Source organism: Temnothorax nylanderi, unplaced genomic scaffold, assembly GCF_030848795.1.
Source record: "Temnothorax nylanderi isolate EJ_2023f unplaced genomic scaffold, tnyl_v1.0 TNYL_tig0832_pilon, whole genome shotgun sequence".
In the NCBI taxonomy this organism is placed as follows: domain Eukaryota; kingdom Metazoa; phylum Arthropoda; class Insecta; order Hymenoptera; family Formicidae; genus Temnothorax; species Temnothorax nylanderi.
In genome coordinates, this window is record NW_027249894.1 from 12,732 (window position 1) to 34,902 (window position 22,171).

General features: G+C 36.4%; 1 protein-coding gene and 1 long non-coding RNA gene across 2 annotated transcripts; one reads left to right on the top strand and one right to left on the bottom strand.

The window, feature by feature from the left end:
* Positions 1–8,171: 8,171 nt before the first annotated feature.
* Positions 8,172–10,321, bottom strand: Asf1 (histone chaperone asf1). The gene is made up of 3 exons (XM_071724739.1): positions 9,805–10,321; positions 8,938–9,053; positions 8,172–8,830 (listed from the first exon to the last, which is right to left on the bottom strand). Exons 1-3 carry the CDS (start codon positions 9,911–9,913, stop codon positions 8,456–8,458), a joined length of 600 nt encoding a protein of 199 aa, XP_071580840.1. The 5' UTR covers positions 9,914–10,321; the 3' UTR covers positions 8,172–8,455.
* Positions 10,322–18,133: 7,812 nt separating this feature from the next.
* On the top strand, positions 18,134–19,163 carry LOC139785573 (uncharacterized). The gene is made up of 3 exons (XR_011721998.1): positions 18,134–18,242; positions 18,424–18,491; positions 18,575–19,163. It is a non-coding gene; the product is annotated as an uncharacterized lncRNA (long non-coding RNA).
* The last annotated feature ends 3,008 nt before the right edge of the window (positions 19,164–22,171 follow it).

Consider the following 22,171-nt stretch of genomic DNA (forward strand, 5'->3'; position numbering starts at 1 on the left):
TAAATTCAAAATTATGCTTTAATACTATTCCAATATTTTGCATTTTGCCATCTCTGCACTGCATGATATCTCGGAGGTATCACGAAAAATATTAGAGCCAAATATCTCACAGGCTCGCCTTTTATCCTAGTGCGTAAGAATTTTTGCTTACGAGAAGATACTGGCGCATGTAGCCGCGTCGCGGCAGCGCATGTTACTAGCGCTCGCTCGAGCAAAAATTTTCCAAGTTCCTTCGCGGCATGTTGCTTTCGCGCCGCAGTCGTTACCTCCAGCAAAAGTTTTCTAAGTTCCCTCGCGGCGAGTTGCTTTCGCGCCGCGGTCGTATACCTCCGGCACCGCCTGAGTGAAAATTTTCTAAGTTCCCTCGCGGTGTGTGGCTTTCGCCGGGACGAATCGGTACGGCGTCCAAGTCCTCTGGGATTGTTTTATTGGCTATAACGAATAAATTTGAGTTGATCTTTATAAAATATAAGAGCTAACTGTGAATCGGCCATATATTCGAATGCAATGTTACAGAGATGTCTTTTTCAAAGATATAATGTGATATCGAGTAATGATGTTCTGTAGATATTCTGTGAATATCTGAAAATAAGATATCTCAGATTTGACTTAAAATTGTAGGCATAAATATATCTGGCTATATTTCAAATATATTTTGCTGTGTGGGTTACGACTTTTGGTTTCATAATAAATATATGTCGCACAGAGTGACAACAACTGCTCAGGTCATTACAGCGTCTGTATCAAGTTCGCCGAACGAAATAATATAAATACACAGAATTGTCTTAATTATAATTAAAGACCTAACAAAAATAAGAATAAAATAATAAAGTAGTTAAAAATGAGTAGGGTGGTGTGGGGTGATGTGCAACATGGGGTGATGTGCAACGTTTCCGATTCCTGGTCTGCATGTCGACATTTGACAGAACCGCATACTGCCATGTGTTTGTGTCGACAGTACCTTGTTTTAGATAAATAACTCGCGAGATAGCACGCACCCTGGTTTGCTGTACGAAAAGCGAGTTAAATTTCTCGAGCTGAAAGTTTTTTTTGCTTTTCACATTTATAGTGATTTCCCATACAGCACAAAATGTTTTCAAAAAATATTTTTGAATATTTCTATAAAAATATTGCAAGAAATATTTTAAAATGGTTTTAGGAATATTTTAAAAAAGTTAAAAAACCTTTTGTGATAACATTTTTAAGAATATTTTGAGAATCTTTTAAAAATATTTATAAAAATGTTCTTCTTTATCACCCAGGAAATATTTTCTTAAATATTTGAAATATATTTTTGAAATATTAATTTAAATCAACATATTTATTGTTTTATAATCTTGTTCCAAAATATTTAAAAATATTTTAAATCTATTATTGGTTCTAAAATCTTTTTTCAAATATTTTTGAAATATTATGAAATATTCTTAATTAAAAGATACATGATAGCGCATCTTTCCGTGCTAGTTTGGAACGACGCTGCTAGGCGGCGCATAATGGTAAGACTAACTCGTAAGTAAATTTCAGTTGAGGGCTAATATAAGCAGGTCTCTGGCGAAGCAAAATCATGACATTCACAAGATAGATATGTATATTTTTCAAATATATAAAAAAAAAAGATGTACCTATACTTTACAGATATTAAAAAAATCTTTCAAACATGAAACACAATTATTACTTATTGGGTTAAACATATTTTATTTTTTAAAGTAATATTTCTAAAAGATTTTACAAATATTATTAAATATATTTATTTGCAATCTTATAAAAATATTTTTGAAAATATTTTTCTGACATGATCTGGCGGACATAGAAACATTCAAAAAATATTTTTGTGAATTATTTTAATCTTCCTAAAAAATATTTAAAAAATATTTTAAAAACATTTTGTGCTCTATGGGTTCGTGAATTGGTTTAGTCATCTTATAGGTAAATATTTTTATATTGTTAGTTTTTCAAGTGCTTTTGATAATCCAAAGCGATTTTGTGATTTCCTTACATTGTGTTGGTGTCACGCCAGTCCGCGCAAAATAGCGTGTTTGGGGTTATGTGCAACACTTTTTTTGGGGTAATGTGCAACACTCATTTTTCGCTAGTTTATCGCTATTTTACGATTGAACATGTGTATATGAAGTGTTTTAATGCATTTTTCAATGTGTTTAGTCATTATGCCACAAAAGTATAAAAATATAGGGTATCGCTGTTCCGGTCAACTATTTTACTTGTGACAACTGCGATTCAGATGATGAAAAATAAAGTTTTTTGCGTTTTTCCTTTCATTATATTAATTTTTAAGCGATAAATAAATAAGAAATCAAATGAAAAATGATTTTTTTTGTGAAATTTCCATTTGTCAGAGGTCGATTACAACACAGTGAAATTTTTTGTTCACCAGATTTCGATTAATTTGTATTTAAGAAGCCCAAATTTAACATTTAAGTCGATTGATGTCGATATTCATGCATTTTTTACCTTAACTAGACACTACAGACGCGCGCTTCGCGCGCGCTATTTAGCTTTAACATTATGCTATTACTATTACACTATTAACTCCTTGATACACATAACTGTCAAAATATACAATGACAGCTGCAGATGAAGTAAGCGCAGCAAGAGAACCAATCGGCATCGCGGAAAAGCGACAACAATAAACTTCACATCTCCTTTTTAGAAGAGGGTTTTACCTGTGTTGCACATCACCCCAAGATTTTTTGAAAATGCTAAAACAGACGTTTTTGAAAACTCGAAAAATTTTTAGGAAAAATTTAAAATTTTGAAAATCTAATCATGCAGAATTTTAGTATTTTCCTTCCTCTACATTATACAGCCATGATATATTCAAGAATTTGATTTTTGGATATGTTTTCCGAGCAACGAAAAAAAGTGTTGCACATCACCCCACACCACCCTACTTGTCAGATATCAGATGTATGTGCTTACCAATGCTGAGACCACTGTTGATGAAAGGCAGCTCCCAATGACACAATTAAATTTCAATGATTATATGAAATCTATTAAAACAGTTGGAAGAAGGCTTTTTTGACCTTAAACTTATGTTACTAATAGATACAAAATACAATATTTTCTATTTATTCTGATTATTTTCTGGAGAAACATATACATTGGAGTAATTTTCCGTATAAAATCATTTATTCCGCGTATATGTATTTAATTAATAAAATTTTATTTTACTTCTCTGTGGTACTTGTGATTTTACGCGAATTATTTTTAAAATATTATAAAAGAAGTGAGTGTGTTCGCAGACGTATACAATATACACCCACACTAAACTTTTACGCTATACTTTGACTTTAAGTCTGTTTTATATGACTTATTGTTAGAATTTGAATAAAATCATAAAAAGCCACAGAAAAATAAAATAAAATTCTTTTAATTAAACCAATATAGTATTTCCAAAAGTTTTTTCTTATTTATTGTAAGGGGAATTAGAAATTAATACTTCAATACACTACCTAAGGTAAATGTACCAATGCCTGGACACGTAAGACCTATGTCTGGACACCTTTATCATTTTCGTTCTTAAATAAGTATAACGCGAATTAAATTCAAAGATAATACAAGAAAAATATTTTTATCTTTGATTCTTTGATTTTAATTCGCGTTATAACTTATTTAGGAAAGGATTAAAATGATAAAAATGTCCAGACATAGGTCTTACGTGTCCACGCATTGCTATATATATATATTTACTTTACACTAAAAATTTTTTCATCTCGATTATATATCTCATAAAGAATGCATTTTGGAAAAAAATGTTTAATATGAAAGTTGTCGAATCTATATACAGAGAAAAAAATATGTAAACTTTTTTTTCAATTGGACTCAAGAAATCTCTTTAAAATTTAATGCTTATAAATTAAAAAAAAGTACTTTAATTGAATGAAAATTGTGTAGTGTATACTTTGAAGTATTAAATTCATTTGATTTCCCTTAGCCAACGGCTGGTGCGAGGCACATTCCATTACAAACAAACGTTGTAGCTTGTGATAGAGATAGATAATTGCGGATTAATTATGAGTTTGCTTAGCTTAAAGTCCTTAAAGTAGAGGAGACCGGGGCTAAACAGTCTGGTTTTTTTCGGTGCCGATTTTTAACAACAAAATAAATAATTTTAGTTAAATGTGGTATACCACTGTAAAGAGTGAACCTTTAGCTACAAAATTTATTAAGGAAATTTTTATCTACGTCGCTTTGTTTAACCGGTATAGAGCAAAAACGACAACGGTGGAAAAATTGAAATCTCAAAAATGCCGGGGCTAATCGGTCCCCCCCCCGGGGCTAATCGGTCACACTGCATTTTCAATACATATACGTACATCTAATCCTGAAAAATGATAGGATACATTTTAATAATTGTTTTTTAAGAGAAAAATATAAAAATTTATTTAAAATTTTTATGCGAAACATTATTAAAAAATAATTGTTTTACCTATTCCATAAAACAATTTAGGCACGTGAATACAGAGGTTAACCAAATCGTAAACTCCCCAACGGCACGTCACATTGTCAACGCGGGCAACCACGGGGAACACGCGTGACGGCGTTCCGGTGCCATAGGATCAGCGCGGACCCTCGAGCAACCTAACAAAGCCGCGTTTCTCGCAGGGGAGCGGTAAATAGCGACAGGGGGGTTAGAAAAGCTCGCGGTGGAGCGCGACCATTTTACCGACTCGACGGCGTCCTCGCGCCGATTCCTCGACGCGCCGCCGACGACGACGACGACGACGACGACGGCCACGACCACCACGACGACGACGGCCACGACGACGACGGCCACGACCACCACGACGACAACGGCCACGACAACGGCGGCGACAATGACGCCGAGACGATGCGGCGAACGCTGGACGATGCGGTCGCACGCGCGACTGTCACTGACTTAACGACCAACAACGACAATTTACCGCGCCCGGGAGTCGGGACGATCTACCGCGCGCGCGGCATGTCAACTCTCGCGCGGAAATCGCGGGATCTCAGAGCCGTGCCGTGCCTCGCCGTACCTCGCCGACGTGCCGTGAGCGCGAGCGATCTCGAAAACAACGGTCCGCCATCTTTTCGGTCGGCCAAAACACCCGTTTTGCGACGATACGTGCGTACCATTTCCCTGTTACACAAACTGACGCACGTGCAAGGGAAGACAGAATCACGCTCGAGGGAAACCTAACCTGAAATCGCCGTGAGCTGAAGTCGTGCGCCCGGTGCGCCACAGTGACGAGATTAGCCCGATTAGCCCCGGGTGCTTGTAGACTGATTAGCCCCAAACACAAGTTTCAGGTTTGATCGCCCATGAAATATTAGACATCAACGATAATGAAAAAACTACACTGGATTCGTGTTCAGCATGCATTACTCTTTATAATCACGTACCTCGAGATTTGGAGAGCAAATATTATTGCAGATATTACAAAATTTCCACGCGCAGAAAATTTCACTTTCACCTTCCGAAAACACGTTTGCCCTCGTAAAAATCATAACACGGCAGGTAACCTGCCGAAACTCCGTTGGTCACATGGGTACCATAAGCAGCGTTTACAATGTTAATAGCGAGTTCGCACAATATACAGGTTCCGAGATATTTGATTAGACGTATTTACCCCGTAGACTTTTTAGCCCCGGTCTCCCCTATACTGTGTAACCTTCATTTTAAGTTTTTTTCGAATTTTCACATCGGGTTCATCACCTATACTTTGTCAAAAATGACCAAAAACATGTTTTTTTTGCACATTTGATCTCAATTTTTCTAAAAACCAGATGCGATAGAAAGATTTCACTGACAGATTCGGATTTAGTGGCCAAAAATCTACAGAAAACTCAATCTGCACCTGACACGTCGACCAGTGTTAAATTATTTGACGTAAATCGCAGTTGCTATATTTGTCATAACCGGAATTTGTGTTTCTATAAAAATTTAGGGCAAAGGAGAATTTTGGTATGATATCAGGAATTAGAATTATTAGGTTCTCATCTTAGATGACAGGCAAGGTAACGCATTAGAAGGTTTATAATTTTTATCATGCCGATAAGCTAAAAGTATTTCGTCGGGTTGATTTGTATTATTGTATACAGTATAACTATGATGACGCAAACCTTTTACAGCTTGATCTTTAGTGCAGTTTAGATTCTTGGCGTAATACAAATAATTTACATTTTCTAATATATCCAAATGTCGTAATTCACTTTAGTCGGAAAAAGAATGTATTTGTACATGATTATTTTTTAAATGGATAGATCTATCTATGCTCTCTCGGTAACGGACTCTACTCGTGACTTAGGTGTAATAATTTTGCACAGATTTTATCATGAAAAACATATTCAAACCGTCACGAGGTGTGCATTTAAGAGACTTGGATTTGTTACATTACATGCGGTCTTTTAAATATTTAAAAAATATTTATACTTTAAGATTATTTTGCTCGTTGGTCAGACCACAGCTAAAATATGCTGCAATTATTTGGGCACCGTACTAAATTAAATATTATGTAATAATTAAGAGGATCCAATACCGTTTTCTCCGTAGAGTTTTCTTATGGAGAACCAATATGTGTTATTCTGATCATATTTATGATTTCATGTTAAATAAGCTTAATTTAATAACATTTTGGAATGTAGAAGAACTTTTTTAGACTTACTGTTTCTCTTCAAATTAATTAATGGGCGCGTATTATTTGCTCTGACTTATTGGATCGCGTAAAATTGCACATTCCAAGCCTCTCAGAAACAATTAAATTTTTTATGAAGAATTGCATCGTCCTTCCTATGGTAAATTCAAGCCCCTAAATCGGATATGCTTACTGGCGAACGAATTCTCCGATCGCGTGGATTTCTTTCATATATGTCTCTTAGCTCTTTTAAACGTTCACTACTTTACTGTCTTCGTTAGTTTTTATCTTTTCTTTACTGTAATTCGTAAAATTGTTATTCTCATATTCGCTTCTTTCAATCTCTTATTCTGCGTCTTTTGCTGATATAATTGTAATCATATTATGTGTACTAAAGGGATCTTTTCTTAATCCCGTTTATACATAAATGAATTAAATATTTAATATTTAAAAAATCATCAGAATTGTATTTAGAATTATTTAATCTTGATGTGTCAAAAATCATGAAATTAGCTCGCCATCCTTTTTTGTAATCTACTCTACATTATCATAGTGGACGGAACTCTTTCTAAAAACTATCAAGAACACCTTTTTTTGCTCTAAATGATCCAGAACTTTAAACAGTAATTTCGTAGCATGGAAGAGAAAATTTTACACATGCCAAAAATTTAGCGAAATCCATTAAGGAGGAATATGTTAAGCGATTCTTTTGCAAATAATGCAAAAGTTGTACTTGATATGTACAAAAAGTAAAAAGATTAAAATTTATTAGAAAAATTCACAATTGCGTTCCTAGTAAAAATGCTAAATGCATTATCAAATCTTTCCTTCGTATTATGCTAAACGGAGTTAATTGCGTTTTCTTAAACGTTATTTTTTAGTCGTTTGTCGTAACTACATATATCTGAGCTAACAATGCCTTAAGACAGATTTCAGATTAATCGAAAGATCGGTCGTTAAATCTTTTAAATATGCACACTTTTATCATGTGGAAAAAATAAAATTTACAATAAGTAGCACAAATTTTTGTCGCATGTAATAAATAATTGTAGATTAAACTATCGACAAGAAAACATTGTAAAGAGAAAGGGAGAGAGACAGAGAGACAGAATAAGGAAACAAATTTTTTTTCAAGTAAAAAACATAATATGTATTTTTTATCTTAGTATGTACGTACGTATATATACACTACTAAAAATGGAAACTGTCTTACGATCTAATGCAACGTGACGTTATAATAAGCAATAATGGTATAATACTTAAAACATCAAACATATTTTTTAGGCTCAAGCTTCACATTATAAGCTACTTAAACATTGTAACTTTGAAATAATAATTGCATAATAGTGTGTTTAAAACTCGCATCATAGCAAGATGGCTTATAATTAATTGTTATATTTAATCTATTTGTGCAGAATTGGCGCCACGATTGCTGTTTGTTATTATTTGTAAGGTTTTTCTTTTTACAGAAATTAATCTTAGAGATTGTAAGTTGCGATCAAGTACCACTATTCGATTGAGAGAGAAACCTGAAAGTAACTATCCCGCGGACAATTAATCCAAACGTTCATTCTTTTTTATTCAGATGTAAGGTGTAGGTTATCACATTATCAACAGTTCTTTTTCAAAATGTACAAACTTCTTAGATCTTATCGAAGAAAAACATCAATAATTATATGGAAGGTTATTTGCGTGATTTTTTTTAATTATCTAAATATATATATGTATATATACCGAGGGTGTATTTTTTCTTCTCGCCAGGTACTACATTTTATCATTTAAATTGTTGTATAACGCAAGTTCACCAAGTTATTTCCTTATTAGCAGTAAATCAGTTTTCACATCACTTCCATTCCACCGTTTTGCGTATTCTCTGTGAAGCCTAATGTGGACGTAGGCGCATCTTGCGATGTATCTTCTAACGCCGGCGCATCCATGCCCTCGGGAAGACTGTTCGCTGATCCAGTTGGACAGTCGTCCCAATTTATTTTAAATCTAGTGACACGCGGTTTATCGCCTAGTATATTCCTTTGAACTTTATCGAATTGCGGCTGCGGCGGTGGATTCTCCCGGAGTTCTGGATCCGTGTATTCGTTATTTATAAAGTAACCCACGCGAACAAATTCGTGACCCCTGTACGAACAAGTCAGCAACACGACGGTTACGCCTAAAGCATCGTTGACTGGGATCCTACTCACATCAGGTGGATCAGCCTAACAACGGAAAGAAAGAAAATAATCAGATAATGCCAACATCATTACCATCATAAAAATTACATAAATTGCGATATATTTATATCTGCTGATTCAAGATATTTTACCTGAAATACAAACATATGTCTTCCTTCAGGGATTGGACCGACGTAAATGGTATCTAGGACTTGATCAAATTCCTCTGACTCTGCGCTACCCACATATATCATCTTCCATTCCAAATCTAAAAGAATATCAGTGTAACATATATACTGATATGTTTCTTCAGCATATACATACATATAGAATATATATCATATGTAATCCTAGTAAGCAAAATGATAACAATCTGTCGACAGATTGGTAATAGATTTGATAAGACATGTCAACAGACATCAATTGCGTCCATATTCAGCTTACTTATGTTCTGCTAGCAGAGTCTGCTAACATAATCAGACAGCAGATTGGCAGTGGAAATCGCACAGAGCCTGAACGGTTCCAGCAGAATCTACTTGATTTCTTTGGCCACCAATCTACTTATCTGATTATGTCAGTTTTATTATACTTCTATTGGTGTTCTGTCGACATCATGTGATATATCAGAACCAACATCAAATCTAGTCTTTCTACCGACAAACTTTATAGCAGATACTTTGCAGGATCTGCTTGCGACAGACTTGGCTGTCTGGGTATGTTACAGAACATGTACACAAGAGAATTGAAACAACTACGTTGCAAGGAAGCTTGATCGACAAAAACTCATCACATTAGAGCACACGTCACCCTTTTCATCGTAAATAAATTCTACGTTTTACGATCAAGCGGATTGTGTAACACTCGTGATACAGTTTCGTATCATTGGCGGCTGTGGGCATCATGGCAATTGTAAAAATTAACCTAAAGAACGGTCGTGCGCGCGTTCGAGGTTAGAGTAACGGATAGAGGAACGGCGTCCTCCGCGCGAACCATCGTATTCACAAAATCGTGATTCGCACCTTCCTTCAATTCCTCGATGCACTCGAACGTGACCTCGAACTGGAACGGATTCAGGAACGGCGAGGGATTGTCCAGAACGGCGACGTTCGCCAGCTGAACCTTGGCCATGATATATCCCACGAATTTCGAGAGGTTTGAGCGTCCCAACCAGTCCCAATGAACGCGCGGAGACGATTTCGTGGCACGTCAGTGGTACACAACTTATAAAGCGCGTGCAGCGTGATATCTACGCTACGATCGTAGGTTCGCGAGCCGACGAATAAACAACTTCATCGCAGCACGCACTCACGCAGGGTAGTTTGGCGGCAAACGAACCGAAGTATACGCTTCCGGTGATACTGCGCGAGCATAAAAAAAAACCGGTTGTTCATCGTCGAAATTCGATATCGTGTTTACGACGGGCGCGAGCGCGGCAAGAAATTCGCGCTAGAATTATAGAGCAGCATATTTTCGTGCTGTAGCACTGTGTAGCACGAAGCTTTGTTTACCATGCGTTGCTCATCCCGCGTTTATGGATAATATGGACGCCGAGAAGGCGCACGAGCGTCACGTTTAAACCCAGTTTGAACGATGAGTCAGACGATCGAAGACACGTGTTTGAATTTGGAAAATAATTTTGTAAAGAAAATGAGACTATATAATAAGTCACGTTTATTCGCATTTCCGTAAATTTGCCTCGAGCTAGAGGAAAACGTTTGTTTAAAGCGATATTCATTTGCAGCGAATCACGCGCCATATGGTCGTCGGCGTCGAATGAAAAGCAGAAGATACGAAACGACGCGAGGCTTCTGTATTCGCAATGCCGTCCTATACAAACGATATCCTTTATGCCTATAAATATAAATTGTAGGTTATATCTGCAAATGCCTATATGTATTTTCCGCATAACGCGTAACCGCGTAACCAATTAGAAGCGTTTCGCATTTTCGGTTATGCATATTCGCGTTTCTGATTGGTTACGCGATACGCGTTACGCGGAAAATATCAGTCCATGTGACCGCACCCTAACACAAGCCTCATTGACACTCATTTTCAACAAGATATTGGCCCGATTGGCCGTATCGTCTACTGACAAGAAGGGGGGTGCCATTAATCAAAAAAGAAGAAGAAGAAAGCACAAAGGGACTCTGGATACGCAAGTCAGTATTACGGGTTACGGGAGAAGGTCAAGGTTGACCGGATTGAGGAGTGGTCTCGGTGACTAGCTTCGGAGGGGAGGTACCTGATAATCTGGTGGACATGACGGACATGGCGCCAGGCCGAGATCAGGGTTGCGGGGCGGGTGGCGGTGGGGGAGGCGGCACGGTCACCACATCGTTGTTCATCCTTTCGGAGGATAATTGCATACGGAAGCATACGCGCTTCATCATCGAGTGGCCGCCCTTCGAGTACGCCGTCCTGCTCACCTGCTGAACAAGGACAAGACCATAAGTACTCGCACAGAGTCTCGAGGCCACGGAGATCTACTTCCTCGGGATCTACTGCGTCGAGGCAAGCCTCAAGATCCTCGCCCTCGGCTTCGTCCTCCACCGCGGCTCCTATTATATCTGTGCAACATCTGGAACATCATGGACTTCGTCGTAGTGACCAGGATCGTTATGTCGTCGCAAGGCATACACCTGAAGATTATACTGGTACCTGGAGATTATACTGTTCGACCTTTTTCTTATTTTTAAAAAGTTTGAAATGTGTACTATACGTAATGTATATGTTTTATGCTGTCTTATTTAAAATATGGTGTAAGTAGATGCAGATAATAAAGAACAAACCTAAAATGAGAGGCAAGTTATTATGAGAATCTTGTAATTAGAAAATTACAATAAAATAGAAAATATAATAAAAAACACTTTAATAAAAATTAATCAGATTTAAAGTTTTTTAAAGATTATCCATTGACGGTCAATTTGTCTATTTCAGAAACTGATTGAATGTTAATTTTTCAGATAGGATAAACATTTAATTAAAGTTTTATTTAATTTAGAACAATTTTTATTCTATTACTGCTTAAAAATCAGTAATATAAATATCATAAAGATGCTATGTCAATTCGAATTTTCATCGTATAAACAGAAAAATTATCTTTACGTATTTATTACAAAATCTACATTTGCTGGAATGTATAGATCTATATATGGCTGAGGCTGTGTTCGGGGAGCGCGCTATTAGCGCTATTGCATCATTCTATCTTTATCGCTCATCAAGTGTAGAACAAGAATAGAATAAGCAAATAGCGCTAATAGCGCGCTCCCCGAACGCAGCCTATATAATATTCCTTTTTTAAACAATTTATATTATATTTTTTTAATATTATTATACAACTATTAGGGGAGACCGGGGCTATCTGTCTACGGGGGCTGTGTCCACAGTACTGCTATCTCAAGTTTTAAGGTGGTTCTTGCAGTACTTTGAAGTCACAAAAACAACTATTGTTACTAGTGACAAATATGAATGATTTAGTATGTAAAAATCAGCATACATTAAAATTAATTATTCCTTAAGGTTTTTTCTCATTTAACCGTTGCTATAAACTAGAAATATCAGAGCAAAGTCACAAATTTGACTAGAGTTGGTGATATAACCATAAATATGATCACGCCGGTAAAGAATAAAATATACTAAAATAGAAAAAATATACGTCACAATTTCTACAATTCCGCGATAGTGAATATATTCATACAACTGCCGAAAAAGATATGTTATCCTTATAACCTCCTTTCAACGATGGGAGAATGGTAGGACACGCGTCTTGTACGTCAGCTGACGCGTGCGACGTTGCCAAGCAGCCACTCAAGACGGCCGCCATGACTCTCGTGTCGTGTCGAAACGTCGAAAGTTGCCGAAAGTTTGTCGAAAGTTTAGCTTTATTTATATACGGTCAATCAGTTTGGTGTCGCGTCAGTATCTTTAGAAATGTTTATTGCATCGATTAAACAGTTTTTTATTCGTTTATCTATTCGAGAAGTATGAACGTATTCCATAAATGTGCGATTTGACTCTACTTTCCCTATTATCACCATGTAAAATTGGCAAAGTTTACGGTCATATATCTCCGGAACCAAGCGGTAAACAAATTCGAAATTTTTCAGACACACTAGGAACGTTAACCTTTCATTTAATATCATATTTTCCGGGCTATCTAAATTTGACCTAAATGCAAGAACCACCTTAAGGGTCGGCAGGAGACCCAGGCAAACTCAGGTGCACTCAAGTGCACTTTATGCACTAAGTGCACGTTAAACTGCACTTTAACTCCGTATTTTATTTATTATAAATTTTTAAGAGCAAAAATGCAAAATCGGGCTTTTTAGCGTACTGCATTATTATATAAAGAGTATATAAAAAAAATTCACGAATCTATGTAACTTATTTTATGAGAAATCTTGTTATCACGAATTACGGATTCGTAATAACAAGATTTCTCATAAAATAAGTTACATAGATTCGTGAATTTTTTTTTATATACTTTTTATATAATAATGCAGTAGGGGAGACCGGGGCCTAACCGTCGCCGGGGTTGAACCGTCAAATCAAATATCTCGGAACCTGTATATTGTGCGAACTCGCTATTAACATTGTAAACGCTGCTTATGGTACTCATGTGACCAACGGAGTTTCGGCAGGTTACCTGCCGTGTTATGATTTTTACGAGGGCAAACGTGTTTTCGGAAGGTGAAAGTTACATTTTCTGCGCGTGGAAATTTTGTAATATCTGCAATAATATTTGCTCTCCAAATCTCGAGGTACGTGATTATAAAGAGTAATGCATGCTGAACACGAATCCAGTGTAGTTTTTTCATTATCGCTGATGTCTAATATTTCGTGGGCGATCAAACCTGAAACTTGTGTTTGGGGTTAATCCGTCAGTAAGCAGTCCGGGTGCATTTCCAAGGCATTTCCGGGCATTTCCAGGCTCACTGCATATGGAATATGGATGAGACGGGAATTACAACCGTTCAGACACCGAATAGAGTCATCGGACGTCGAGGAGTGAAACAAGTCGGGCGAGTGACTTTTGCGGAAAGAGGAACTCTCGTAACTATTTTTTAATAATGTTTCGCATAAAAATTTTAAATAAATTTTTATATTTTTCTCTTAAAAAACAATTATTAAGATGTATCTTATCATTTTTCAGGATTAGATGTACGTATATGTATTGAAAATGCAGTGTGACGGTTAAACCCCGGCATTTTTGAGATTTCAATTTTTCCACCGTTGTCGTTTTTGCTCTATACCGGTTAAACAAAGCGACGTAGATAAAAATTTCCTATATAAATTTTGTAGCTAAAGGTTCACTCTTTACAGTGGTATACCACCTTTAACTAAAATTATTTATTTTCTTGTTAAAAATCGGCACCGAAAAAAAACTGACGGTTAGGCCCCGGTCTCCCCTACGCTAAAGAGCCCGATTTTGCATTTTTGCTCTTAAAAATTTATAATAAATAAAATACGAACTCGCAGCTAACCACAGCTAACCCAACCCGACAGAGGTCTCCACCGTGACTCCTGCCGACCCTTAAGGTCTATCCAGACAAACTTGCATAACGCATAAACATAAGCATAAGGAAATTGATTGTTTCATATACATGTGCATAAGGAAATAGACCAATCCATTTCTTTATGCATATGCTTATGCACCTATGCAAGTTTGTCTGAATTGACCTTTAAGAGACAGATGTCTCTACCATTGTAACAAGTAGTTGAAAAATGCCCTACGTAAGATATTTAAATGTTGTTTGTTTTCTTGCGATGCCTCTCGCATACGCTATATACGTTAAAAGAAAAGCGAAAACAATTATTCACATTTTTCGACGGTCGAAAAATTTGCTGTGCGACAGTAGTTTAACTCAAATTAAAGTAAATATAATTCATAATATTATCAATTAATATATAGTTATCAGGTGTGAGAAGCGTCAAATCTTAATTCCGCATTATCTAAAAATTGGCAACATGTTAAAGACTGAAAAACGTGGTCGGGGCTATCTGTCCTATTTTTGATGGGGCAATGTGTCCACACTTCAATGACGAATTGTTCTTTTATAAATAGATAATGGTGCGTAACTACAAAAGAAAGACTTTCCTTAAGACGGATAAGGTATAAGACATATCCAATTAAATTATATTTAGAGCGATTAAAAGAACAAAAATTGAGCGAAAATCTTTTTGTAAAAACAGCGTTAAACTTTGGAATAAATGTTCGGGCTCTTGCTCGCTACTGTACAAAAGTGACCTACGAGCAACTACTTGATCCTGCGATTCGAGAATCGTCACCAAATTTTTATTTTAAAAATACACGTCAAGTTAAATATATGAGTTTGTCTTAAATTATTGAGTATTTTCTATTTCAAACGCTGCCGAGGATAAAGTAAAGGCCCCAAATAAAAAAAAAGATTAAAGAATTGAGGGGACAAAAAAAACTCATCACATTGATTTTGCAACGGACTCAAAATCAGTTTGATGCCACCGTATATAAAGAAAAGTCAGCTCTACGTAGGAAACTTGTCAAAAAATCTACACAAAGTGCCTACTACTTCTCTGACTCCAACGACTAGGCAGTTTTTTCAATATTATATATTAATAATAAATAATATTATAAATAAGTATAGAAATTAATATAAATAATATGTTTTTAATTATGTGGACAGATAGCCCCACATATGGGGCTATCTGTCTACGTTTGACTTGTCCACTTAAAAAATTCGCCTCTTTAAAATGTTAAAAGATCAACGATTTTAATTATGTTTTTTTTTTAATAGAAAGGTTGAAAGGTTACATCATTAAAATTTTAGCCAAATATCTTTATTAGTCTTTTAGTAAACTTGAAAAAAGCGTAAAGTGTGGACACATAGCCCCGGTCTCCCCTATTATGATAAAATTATCAAAAAAATTATTAAATTTTATTATTTTTAATTCTTTCTCATAGTACTAAAAAATTAAGTATTGTCTATCTCTCTCTTGCTTTTTTAATCTATGCTTTCCCACACAGCACATTATATCATTTGTATATACTGAATTAATACTCAATATACTATAGATGTACAAGATATACTGATAATATCTCTATAATATATTTTGCAGTATATTATTTTACTGATATTTTAAGAATATTCGAAATTTTTATCAGTAATATTCGGTCTATTTTTCGAATATTTTCAGGATATGCTAAATTTATCAGAATAGTATATTATTTTACTGATATTTTAACAATATTCGAAATTTATCACGCGGGCGGCAGCGCGAGCTCGCGCGGCAGGAGAGTTCGGCTCGCGCCCGCTACGCGGCGCATCGCCAGTATTCTTTCGCGTAATTAAGATTCAACATCGACTCCTATATCTAGGGCAGCTCGGCAGGGTTTCTCCAGCGTTCTCAAGTTCGCCAGTCAGGACGTGCTCACCAGCAGGGCCTCTGACATAACCCTTTTTGTTTACGAAGTGTGCTCCTCATCCGGGGCCTTCGTTTATACCTGCTTTACAGGGCATTAAACTTTCTTCGGTAAGAGTCGACAGAGAGCAAAATTCAAAAATTTGTTTGCATTAACGCAACAAAATTATTTGTTTGGTTTGTTAACAAGCAAAATATTTTCTAGTAGATACTGGTAATGTGATCAAAATATTTTTTTAATATACTCACAATATACCAAGAAATATTCTCAGTATATACTGAGTAAGCTTTTAGGGCAGACATTAGAACATCCTCAGTACGTTCTCAAAATATCATAGAAGTATTTCGAATATCAACAGGATATACACAATCTACGTTTGTGATATACTGAGAACATTCTCAGGATCTACCTGTGCTGTGTGGGTTGTGAGGTGTAGTCTCTGTCACAGACTTTTATTATATACTTATAGGCCGGTATTCATAATCAGATCTTATTTCAAGACCGTCTTAAGTAATATCTTAAGATGCTAATACGGCTCTGTGATTGGTTAATGACATCTTAAGATTGTACTTAAGATGGTCTTAAATACAAGAACCGACTATGAATACCGGCCATAGTTCACTGGAAACTATATATATATATATAGGCATAGATTTTTATATATTACTAGCTGATTACCCGGGCTTCGCCCCGGAGAACATATGTAATAAGACACACAAATAGTCTCTCTCTCTCTCTCTCTCTCTCTCTCTCTCTCTCTCTCTCTCTCTCTCTCTCTCTCTCTCTCTCTCTCTCTCTCTCTCTCTCTCTCTCTCTCTCTCTCTCTCTCTCTCTCTCTCTCTCTCTCTCTCTCTCTCTCTCTCTCTCTCTCTCTCTCTCTCTCTCTCTCTCTCTCTCTCCCCCCCCTCCCCTCTCCCTCTCTCTCTCTCTCTCTCTCTCTCTCTCTCTCCCTCTCCCTCTCTCTCTCTCCCTCTCTCTCTCCCTCTCTCTCTCTCTCCCTCTCTCTCTCCCTCTCTCTCCTCTCCCTCTCTCTCTCCCTCTCTCTCTCTCTCTCTCTCTCTCCCTCTCTCTCTCTCCCTCTCTCTCTCCCTCTCTCTCTCTTTCCCTCTCTCTCTCTCCTTCTCTCTCTCTCCCTCTCTCTTTCCCTCTCTCTCTCTCCCTCTCTCTCTCTCCCTCTCTCCCTCTCTCTCTCTCCCTCTCTCTCCCTCTCTCTCTCCCTCTACCCCTACTTCATGTATAATTCTTTGAAATTCAATCAATTATTTCCCAAAAAATTGAAAAAATTATAAAAACCGGTTTCCAAAAAGATCAATAACAAAAATAGTACACTTTATAGCACTTCCCGGGAAATTCTACCCCTACTTCATATACAATTCTTTAAGATTCGGTCAATTAACTCCCGAAAAATTAAAAAAATTTTGGTACCGGCTTCCAAAAAGATCGGTAACGAAAAATTATACACTTTATAGCACTTCCCGGAAAATTCTACCCCTGTTTAATCTATAATTCTTTGAGATTCGGTCAATTATTTCCCGAAAAATTAGAAGAATTGGAAAAACCGGTTTCCAGAAAATCGGTAACAAAAAACTATACACATAGTGGCACTCCCCGGAAAATTCTACCCCTATTTCATATACTTTTGGTAGAAATTTGATCTATAATTCTTTGAGATTCGGTCAATTATTTCTCAAAAAATTAGAAAAATTAAAAAAACCGGTTTCCAGGAAATCGGTAACGAAAAACTATACACTCTATAACACTCCCCGGGAAATTCTACCCCTATTTCATATACTTTTGGTAAAAATTCGGTCGAATAGTTCAAGAGTGTATAAAGGACATACATACATACATACATACATACATACATACATTCATTTTTATATAATAGACTAGAGTCCTATATTAGTAGAGAGACGCAAACTTTACCCCCACTTTGCTGTCGTCGCCATCTTGTGATCGTACCCCCACCTTATTGCTGCCGTCAGTCGTCACTATCTAGCCCATGGTGTTTCTACTTTTAACCTGTTTTAACCAGCGCAATCAGTGCTGTTTACTAAAGTAAGTATTTATTCTTCGTTGCAGTTCAATACCTGTATCGACATTACATCAATTTTTATGTAAGAAATGAAATAATGAAATGCATCGAACGTGACATTTTCGAATATTGAGAGACTTGTTGCTCGTTTGAGGTTAGGCTCCTACCAAGTTTTACGCTTTTCAATAATTTTCTTTTGTGCAGGGAGAAAGAGCAAGTTATTTCACTGTCATATCAGCGAACCTGCTGGTCCATTTCTGAATATGTGTGAGGTAAATTCAGTTTTTTTTATCTCAAATAAATTACAAATATCCGTCGACCCTAGTACTGTTGCTTAACCTTGATCTTTCTGCAGAGCTCCAATTTAAATCTCATCTCTGCTCCATCGTCTAAGGCGGATGAAATACAGTATCTCAAATTCCAGACCAGAATAGTGGAAGAAAAATTAAAAAATCTTCAAGAGGAGTATAACAGTGACTTTGCTACTTTTGAAAAAATGGTTTGTGAGATACACCTAATAAAGCAGGAGCTATACGTTGGCAAGCGCTTGCTAAAGGTTTTGAGCTATAAAGGAGTTTGTAAAGAGTCTTAGTGTTTTGGGCTTGTTCTGTCTATAACGTAATTATAAACGGACTAATTGTATATTTATAATTTATAATGTAATAATACAGTGCCTCGCATTAATATTCGGACATCATAATACTTGAAAAAAATTAATCCGTATATTTATTTAAGAAATGTTGTTCTTTTAGTAAGTTGAAGCACAAAATAATACCCTACAAAATATTGAACTATTGAAGTTATAGTAATTTAATTCATATGTAAATGTAATTTATACAAAAATGTTTTTTGTTAAATGTCCGAATATTAATGCAAATCACTATATACATATATAAAATTGTATAATTGTTCTAATTTTGAAATAAATTATTATTTTCACAATATATTCTTTATTTTATGTAAATTTACATTAGTGGTTTATCAGTCTTAAAATATGTAAAAATAAAAATAAAATAAAAATACCCTACCAGAGAGCATAACACAAATAATATACTCTGCATATGAGCATTGGTACATATTATAAATATATAAAATATAAAATATATTATATATAATATGTATGTATTGTGAGATCATGAAATAAACAGTCATAAATTTTGCACAGGTAAGAGACCGAATCAGCGAACGATAGCAAACCTGGCCGCAGTCTTACTGTTATAAACACGTTCAGAGTTCATTTCAGTACGTTTTTTTCTTGTTTTCAATCCATACATTTTCAGTCGCATTGTGATAAATCTCTTCAGGATTTTAGTAGTGATATCATGGCAGAGAGGTACATCTGCTCCTTCCCAGACATACTGTAGCTCTTTTACTAAGAAGTCCACAATGTTCATATTTTTGGCTTCAGTAAGTGTGTCTATCAGGTTGCGGAAAGTAATTTCACTCTTCAAGATTGCTTTGAAACAAGGATTTGACACATACAGAAGGCTCCCCTCTTTGTAGCTCCTCATTTGAACAATAATGGAATAAGGGTGATGCCCTTTACCTTTCCAAAGAACACTTTTGAAACAGTTATCGCAGACTGTCATGTTTGTGCACTTGACACTATGCACAACTGATCCAGCTATGTCATATATTATTGACCACTCCCATTCATCAATGCTGTGCATCTGGTCATCAGTCACCTGTGGGACTTTAATAGCACATGTTTCGAAGAATGCATTCAAGTCTTCTTGTTGTTGTCGTGAGATTGCTGCAGCTTTAGAAAACTCCAGGAAATCGTGTCCAATTTTTTCAACTACAGTGTCATCAACATCATTATCGTAGTTGGTGTTTTTCTTGGTATTGATGCACAGCTGTGACAAGGTAATCATTTTCAAATTTTGTTTCAGATGAAGAGCGTAAGGAACAGGCTGTCTGAAGCGCAGAAGAGAAAACAGGTTTTCGAGACAATCCTGGGTGAAGCGGCCAAGTAATAAAAAAGAGAAACCAACTTCATTCAAAAAATAATTCTGCAGCAATAATAGACAATCAACTGCCATGAGTAGTCCTGTCTGGACTGGTTTCCAGTGACCTTTTGTACCAATCTTCATATGTTGGAATACATAAGCTGTGAATTTAAGATGCTCAATGGCTTTGTTGTATGCATCTTCATTTTTCTTACTGAGAGCTAACTTCTGACCTCTGTTAGTGACAAGAGCAAACCAACGATCTACAAGGGAAATGAAGAAAGCTGTAGTGAGAATTTTTGTATCTCCTGTGGACTTAGCATAGATCTTGAGGCCAATTACCGTTCTTTGACAAATGACAGACCTTGCTGTGGAAACTTTCATTGTGGAGAAGTGATTACTTTTCGTGTGAAGACTAGACTCTTTTAATTTGTTTGCGATATTAAATTCAAACTTGTTTTCATGACGCATTAGTTCTTCTAAGTGTTTAACTTCCACAATAGGATAGCTGAGGCCTTGAGCATGCACAACTGATTGAGGTAAACAAATCACTTTCTGACTCTCCAACATGGAACGGATGTTTTTGAATAAATGCACAGGATCAGGCATGATGCATAATTTGTCTTGTGGTCGTGCTGGGTGAGGGATGGTGCATCTCACTTTACCGTTTTCATAGCGTCCAACATTCCAAGCCCTCCACAAAGATAATCTATCTATGACAATCTGTCAGGCCCCATGTCTGAAGTCACAGAGGCAACTTTCAGGCCAATGTTCTCAGCTCTTACAATAATCTCACTGATGATGTCTTTTAATGCATTTTTTGTAACATTACAGTCTGTTTGGTTTGATTCGGAATCAATCTTGTTTGTGAAATAATATGCCACGGCATACTTCCACCGAGTGGTGATTCCTGCTAATGCAATGATTAATGCTTTCTTTGCCAGGCCAGTGTGCCTAGGAAACGTACATAAGCCAATGATCCTTTTACTGGAAGAGTCATACATTTCACCGGGCTTAATAGCCATTTCATCTAATGCTACCATGCAATGCCTCTCACAAAGTGCCATATATGGAACTTGACACTTAACTACATCAAATACTTCTTCCAGAATGCCTGACTCAAACTTCATGTGTTCAACAGCTTGCTGAAGTTTTCTGACTGAAGGAAAAATTGGAAACTTTCTGACGAAATCTGAGTAGCCTTGCGTGCCCCATTTCATTTTGTATATTAGTCCGTCAGTAATAGTTGGAGTGCTCCACTTTCTTCCTTTTGTAGTTTTTGCACATATAGCCTTTAATTGGTCTTGACGCAATCTGCCGGTTAATAATTCATGGCTGCAATGATGGAAATCTTGAAGTCTTTTAAGATCTATTTTCATTTTTTTATGTTGCCTCTTAATACTGTGGTAATTCTTAAAAACTGTCTCTGCCATCTTTTGCATGGAAAAATGTTTTGTCTGGAGTTCGGCTAATTTTTTTTCTTTTAATTCTAATCGCCGCTTCAAAGCTTCCACAGATTCTTCTTCCGTGGTATCTGTAACTGGTGAGGATGTTGATGACTGTTCTTCCGTGATACCTGCAACTGATGAGGATGTTAACGACTGTTCTTCTGTGGTATTTGCAACTGGTGAGGATGTTGACGACTGTTCTTTCATGATATCTGCAACTGGTGAGGATGCTGACAACTGTGTTTCCGATGTAGATATTTTCTTGATTAAATTGACAGAGGTGACAAAAGTTTCTGGGCGGATAGGAGTGTTATCCAAATTTATGTTAGAAACATCTTTCAAGATACTTCGTGATTGAGAGAGGAGTATCGGAGGATGGGGAATGGCTGGTGGAGCACTGGGCAGGTGACAGTAGTTATGATCATTAAAAGAAGAATTATTAAAGGCAGACAAAGAATTTTCTCCTGAAGATAGTAATGATGGAATAGCCGAGCATCGCAACTTTCTTAAACCATCGACCCTCCTCTGCTCCCACTGGTCTAAGCCAAAATGCAT